Consider the following 7,595-nt stretch of genomic DNA (forward strand, 5'->3'; position numbering starts at 1 on the left):
TCCAGTGTGGCCAAGACAATGCACACTGTTTAATCGATCCATAGGGCTGATCCATTAAAATAATTCAAGCTTTGATCGAGGGAGGGTCTCTAGCGTAACATTGGCATACTGCTGACAGCTAAAGTAAGAGTCTGTTTGGAGTGGCACCCCAATATCAGATCCTCCTTGGGCTAGTCGTGTGACAGGCCTGTCACCTTAAAATCAAATGCCTTGAGACAGGATGCAAATTTGACTTGGTGGCTCAGACTATAGCGTGATTAGAAAATCTTTGATCAAACCCAAGAGCTGCAGTAGTAGAGCATGCAGTGCTGGTCTCAGTGTTAGCATGGGAATAAGATTTCCATCAGCACGGCACGTGAATTACTGTTCTGCCATTCTCTGAAGATACTTATTTTGCTTAATACCGTTCAGGTTTAAAGAATCTTGAAATAATAACTGTTTAATAATGTAAAGGTTTGGGCATATTTTATTCACTTGATATGAGATGCTCTACTTACTGATTTTATTGTGTTGATTTTTAAAAAATGAATGACAAGTCTGTTCTGCCACATTTGAAGACTGATGCTCAACTGAATGAATGTCTCTTTCTTTTGCGTTGTGGTTGTGTTTTTTTTTTTTTAACTTGCAATTCTGTGGAGAAAACAAAATGCACTCTATATATATATATATATATATATATATATATATATTTTTTTTTTGTTTACAAGTGTTATGATTTCCGTTAAATGTTGCCAAATTGGTGTTTTTATCCTGAAGAATTAAGATCATTTTGAAAAAAACATTCTTCAGTGTTGCATTTTAAGCCAGTGCCAAAAAAGCAGCTCCACAATGTAGATGAAGACCAGTGTTCCACAAACCAGACACATTATCCACCTGCTGACCAAGGTATTAACAACGCCATTTAAGGTGTGTTTCCGTTTCATACAGTCCAGTAGTCTCAAAATAATGTTAGCCAGGGCACTAGTTGATAACAGGGTAGTCACAGTTTTATATATGCCTATAGTGAAGTGTTTGACTGAATATTTAAAAACCCTAATAAGTTCACTATTTAGGGTAATTCATTTGTAGGAAACCAATCTGTGTTTTACAAAATAACCTCTGTTAATAACAGTAACCTCTGTATGCCAAGTTGACATTTGAGCACGTTGAAACTACCTCACTGAAGCTGCCAGCAGCTCCGACGGACTGTATTAAATACACATGGCTTCGTCACCTGTCACAGTATTCCAGCTCTGTTCTATGAGATGTCCATGATTTCAAATAAACCTCGTTAGCATGGAGACCAAGTTCTGTTGAGTTGAAGCATTTAAGGTTTTCAAGCTTCAAATCCACTGCAAAAAATCTGACACGCATGATGAGTTGCCTCCCCAACTAAGACAAAAATGTTATAAAGTGGGTTAGCATTTATTTGTATTTAACGAACTGTTTTACACCAAAAATGCTGTGATGAGAAAATGCGTGTGTGTGTGTGTGCGTAATATATATATGTATATATATGTGTGTCTATATATATATATGTGTATATATGTATGTGTGTGTGTGTGATATATATATATATATATATATATATATATATATATATATATATATCTATATATATATCTATATATATTTGTATATATATATATATATATATCATTAAACTGTCTTTTTGTTTCCAAAGGGTTTTCTATTTACATTTTAAGTTTTTGTCTTTATATGGTTTATTATAATTTTTTCTCCATTGTGTGAGTTGTTGTCTTGCTGTTAAGCTGCTGGTTTAGTATTATTTGAATAAGAACATCTGTGAAAGAACATTTTGGAACAAATTTTGTTTCCTTATAATTGTTTTTAGGTAAAAGGTTTTTCACTACCCACTTAAGTCTATTCTCATTTATATTGTTCAGTTTGTTTCAGTTGTATAAACTTTGACAGCAGCTTATGAGCAAGACAACGTGAAGTGTAAAACAGCTGTATTTTTACAAAATGTTCTAGCTTGGTGTTTTTGTGTATTTTTATTATTTTGGGTTCTGAAACTCATGCCATTTTTTTTTTTATTATTTTTTTATTTTTGTCTTTGGAGAGTTGGTGATGTATGTTGGATCTGCATGAAAGTCATTTATTTCAATATCTATATATTGTAACATTTTAATGTACTTATTTAACACAAATAAATTACTTCCAACAGCAATTGCATGAATAATGCATGTCATCCCATTCTTTTAACTCTTTTTGGTTGTGTCCTTTTGGTTATGCTAGACTATTTTAACACTGTCTGCTTTCCAAAACATTAACACTCTCTGTTTTATTTATATATCCATTTCATTATTTTACCCCATTAAGACATGCATGCACATTATATACTACATAAATGCTTTTACATTTTATTTGCGAAAAGCAGTTGATTTGTTAAACTTTGTACCCCGTCCGGATAAACCACAGCTGGATTTTTGTGTTTTACAGCACTTGGGAATCCAGGATGACTTGAGTTCATTCAGTCCTGGTGGATTCTGTGATCTGGTAAAATTGGTTTAAAAAAAATCTAGGTGTGGCTTATCTCTCGGCAGGCAGGGTACGGGTTTATGAAATCAACCCCTAATGTAAGAAGAACTACTTTTATCTTTTTGATTTTAAATGAAAAATGTTCAAGACACAGGGGCACTAAAATGTGGTTACCATGACATTTGTGCAAAACCTGGTAAGCATATCTCGGCATTTCATGCTTGAAATATCAAATTTTAGTATTGATTGACTTTTTTTTACAAAGCAAATCTAATTTCTTAATTTGATTTTTAAACAAAAATGTAAAAGGGGCTTGAGAGCACCTACCCATGATCCTCCAGCAGTAGTAGAAGGGGTGGTATTTTTTCCAGTTTTATGTCAGTGGTCCAGCTGAATGAAAACCGCACGTCTGCTGCCTCAACTGCACTGGCCTTTACTTTATACTTGCCTTACGCTTGGGCTCCTTATAAATTATCTACACCTTTTAATAGCTGGCCTTTCTGATACAGAACCACACAAGGCTGGTACTTGAACTCAACTTTCATGATATGATTAAGGATGTCTAGCTGTCTTGTAGCCGTGCACACTGTTTATTATAATGGAGTCCGGAAGCACCTCTGCATCTTGCATTTCTTTCGTGGTAAAAAATCTTACTTTATTTTGCCCTCTCGATTTCAAATTAATTGGAAATGTTACAAGAACAATTTGATTGATATGGAAGACCTTAGGTCTATAATTGAAATGAGAAGCATTGCATCCTGCTAGTGCAGTGTAACTTTCTATAACAATGCAATGATATTAAATCTGATATGTACAAAACAAAATCTACAGGCGCATGAAGCTGGTTTGGTTGTCAACACACTGAAGCTGGGCATCTCTCCAGTTTCCCACTAACCCACTTGCTACATGCTACCATAAACCTATGCTGACTACCAGCATAGAAACGTAATGGGAAATTCTATTAACCACTTCATATGTTTCTTCATGGCTGCTAATTTTGTATCCATGTGGCACATGCATTAAACAAGGCATGGATCAGTAATAAGAAATTTCTCTAATGGGGGTCTGTAGTGACAGTGGAAAATAATAATTCTGTTTTTCTTTTTGCTTCACTTCTATCGATCTTCCTCTGCTGACTTTATCAATGCTCTTATACAAATCGGCATGGGGTTCATTGTGAAAAAGGCTTAACCCTCAGAGTTACATTAACCCCACAAGCTGCCTGGGGTCCCACTTTAATAGGGAACACACAGTGATGTGCAGCACAGGATGCACATGCACTGCTCGTTCACTCAGCTCTGTTTTCTGGAAGGGGGTTGATAGTTGTAACAATGGAAGAATGAAAAGGAAAATGTATTTTGTTCATGATGTAAAGAAAACTGTTCAATACAAGTAATTTACTTTTGTGGCTTGAAACATACTTCAAGGCTACAAGCCTTTCTTACAAACACAAGAGCAGTGGGACTGGTTTATATGATATGGGCCCTGTTAAGCACTTTAGCAAAACATAGAAACTAGCAACTCTGATGTGCCCTGGATAGGCAAACACTTTCCAATAAATAGTGAATACAAATGTAATGAGATGTGAACTCCAAAATGCATTTTACCAAATTCATGTAAAGCTCTCTTCTATTCTTCATGCATCCACACTGTTGCATGTGAGAGCCTTGTTTTGGTCAGGATAAGGTTAAGAGTTATGACTAAAGTACCATACAACCAGAATAGCCTACTATGACTCTAATAAGATATAATGAGTTCTTACATCGGTACATTTGAATTCCTGGAACTTACTGTACAGCATTACTGGTTTTGTGCATCATTACAATGTGTAAGCTGTGCATTCATGCAGTAATCAAAGGGAGGAGAGAGACTGGTGAGAGAATATATCAAACCCGAAGTGAAATAAGCATACATGTGCACTGTAGAATTGGCCTAACGAGCCATCAAACAACTTGAAAATGTGAATTTCAACTTCAAGTTGGGACCAATTCATATACACTGTATAAATACAGCTGGAAATAAGTAACATCATGCAAAACAACCCACAATTTAGTTTCTCATCTTAGAAGAATGCTTTGTTTATTAAACATAGTAACCTGGCATCATCAGTTCTGTCTTATAACAAACTAATCACATTAAATCTGTGCTAAAGTGTAACAATCTGTTTATTACATGTACATATTAGTAACCCTTCTTTTTAAATTTTAAACTCTGCAAACTTTTTAAAGTTGTAGTCTCTGAAGTCATTTTAGAAGGCACCAACCTATTTCTTAAGTTGATATATCACAGAAAATGAAAAATAACTACAAAGGTTTACTAATATGAGTGTACAATCAGTAGAAAACAATCTATACTAACTTGGTTAACCCTGTAAAGCAATCCACCAGCAGAGTTTCTGTAGGTGCTGTGGCCGGAGGGTATACAGTAGCATACAACTTTGCAAAGCAATGGTGGTGTGCTTGTGTTGATTATGGTCAATTAGTTTGCAGAGATTCTGATTGGTTTATCCTTGCATGTCACTGTCCTGGTTGCAGCATGAAGCGTGCCAGTTCTTTGAATGTTCTTAACACGGGTGACAAGGCTGCTGAAGAATCTTTTCAAGTAAGGAGCTCTCTGATTTTTCTTTATTCTTAGACATCATTGGCATGGTCTGCATTGGAGATTTCCAACACCTGTCCAACTGATGAACAATTGTATTTATTGCATACCTACAGATTATTGCTGTATCTGAGAAAGACTAAACTGACGTTGGAATGCACAGGGATGACCTAGTACTAAAATGATAGAAATGAAATGATCAGCAGCTATGATTTCCATCCGAAGGCATGTTATTATTATGAACAAAAGCGTGTTTTTTGTGCAGTTTGAACCATTTTTATTAAATACAAATACAAGTGTTACTAGGACTACGCTAACAACCGAAAAGTCCTCCAACATTATTTCTTACTAGTTGGCTACAATTCCTGTTCTGTTTTCCTTTTACAAGAAGAGCAAATTGAACCCCAACGTATAAACCGCTTTGATAACCAGGGGTCTATTTTCAAAAAGTAGAATCAGCAAGAATTTTAGGTTTTATTAGGGTTTGTGTTCTCTACTGGAAAATTGGTTCTTGTACTGAATATCGTATTTCTCAGACAGCAATAACTTTAACTGGATAATCTAAATTTACTTGGGTATGCAATACAATTATGCAGCAGGTTACCCTTGGAATGTTTGTGGAGAAGATAATGGTTGCAGATTTCTACCCTAAAGTTGAGTTATTGGATTGATAAGGGCAGATATTTTCTTTAGGTTTAGATGCATGAAGTAATACTGCTGATCTGTAGAAAAAATGAATTATTTAATTTATTTTAATATCTATTATTAGTAGTAGTAGTAAGTTATATTCAGCATCTGTTGAGCCTAAATGTAATTAAATAAAGAATACTGGTAGTTAATGACAGTAACGTACACACTTATGTTTCATTTCCTTTATTACAGTAGCTCTGTATTGTGACTAGGGGTGGCATCATTTTAAATGTGCCTGTCCTGTAGTTCTATACACTTGCTATAGTTTTCATTTAAATACTTTACTCCCAGCTACTGTTTATAAATGGTCTCCTTGTTTGAGGAGTGCAGTGATTTCATTTGTAATTAGTTCTGTAATATTTGTACATTTGAAATATTAAATCCAATAACTTAACTTTATTGCAAAGGGCCTGTTGCATAAGACTTGCTCAGAAATGTATAAGAATCGTAAAATAAGTATCTGTAATTTGCATTCCTAATTCTGTTGATTCAGTTTTGTGAATGAAACAGTTATTCTGTACTTTGCCATTATATTCAACAATGCCTAATGCATGCCTTACAAACTGTGTACTAGGATAGTCTACAATCCATTAAAACTTAACAATACTTTTATTGATAACATTGTGGTCACTAATAAATCACTACTGGTATAGGAAATACACAAACTAACTGTGCTTTTGTATTTACTAATACATTCATTACTGTGTAACCTGTGGGATATTAATCAAATGTCTTTTAACATTCAATATTCAACTTGGTGCCCACACTTTAAGAGTAGTTTATATATATATATATTAACCCATTAAGTTCCAAATTAAATTCTTTGAAAAAAATCAGAACACAAGCTGTATTTATGTACTGTAATTTGATACATTCTAATTCTAAATTAGAGTAAGTTATAATAACAATACAATTAAAGAGAACATTTAAATAACAGGTAAATGCCAGTTAAAAATGCTCCAAAATATTACAAAGTAGCCTGTCCTCAAATGAGGGCAATGGCACTTAATGGGTTAATACCACACATCTATTAATACTACTTGTTTCTAAAGATGAATACAATAATTGTGGCAGTACTGTGTGTGCAACCATTTTTACAGTAAAACACTGGAACTGAAGCGAACTAAGGGCTGGGAAATGGATTAAAACCTTTAGCAGTTACACCTTTAAAAAAAAAAAAAATAATAATTATAATTTGGTACAAATGATACATTGTGGTCATGGGGTGCCGACTGTTTCTCCTTATAAAGATACATTTTTAGAATGTGTCGTGTGTCTCAAATTGTTAGAGATATCATTTCACACAGTGCAAGAGATGACATCTCTTAACACAACATATTAACTGATAATGTACATCACATTTTGCATGATAGAACAAGACAAGCATACAATACAACAGTGCCATCTCCTTTATTTGAAATCTAAATTTCGGTGTGTATAATAGAAGAATCTGCAGCATCGGTCACATTGTGGCAGCAAATGGGGTGTGCTTATCAAAGCATTTTAATTTTTAATTAAACTGTCATTGTAAGAGCTGCAGGTTTTTCCTTTGGGAAGAATAGCAGTTCTTAGCTTACTGTGATGGAGTCTTCTCTGCTCAGCTCAAACAAGAACACAGCTGCGTGGATTTAAATAGAACACGTTTTAAACACCTGGCTGTTTATGAGCTCAGTTATCCAGTAATGCTCTTTTACAGGCATGTACAGCTGAACATGTGTTTAAGTCTCGTTGTTAATATTAGAGAATCGCACAATAAATACATATATCTGATCTGGGTCATTTTGTTATTTATTTTAAAAATATTTAACTCCACAAACTTCATCAAT

General features: G+C 34.3%; 1 protein-coding gene across 5 annotated transcripts in view; it reads left to right on the plus strand.

The window, feature by feature from the left end:
- LOC117417066 (kinesin light chain 1) overlaps positions 1-7,595 on the plus strand; it is a 36,307-nt gene that overhangs the window by 24,220 nt on the left and 4,492 nt on the right. For 3 of the 5 annotated variants that reach the window (XM_058991920.1, XM_034028771.3, XM_034028781.3), the window contains one exon: positions 5,016-5,082. The exons of the other annotated variants lie outside the window; for them this stretch is intronic. In XM_058991920.1, coding sequence (XP_058847903.1) covers positions 5,016-5,082 — 67 coding nt within the window. The remainder of the gene's footprint in view (positions 1-5,015; positions 5,083-7,595) is intronic. 5 annotated transcript variants of the gene reach the window in all.

Source organism: Acipenser ruthenus, chromosome 18, assembly GCF_902713425.1.
Source record: "Acipenser ruthenus chromosome 18, fAciRut3.2 maternal haplotype, whole genome shotgun sequence".
In the NCBI taxonomy this organism is placed as follows: domain Eukaryota; kingdom Metazoa; phylum Chordata; class Actinopteri; order Acipenseriformes; family Acipenseridae; genus Acipenser; species Acipenser ruthenus.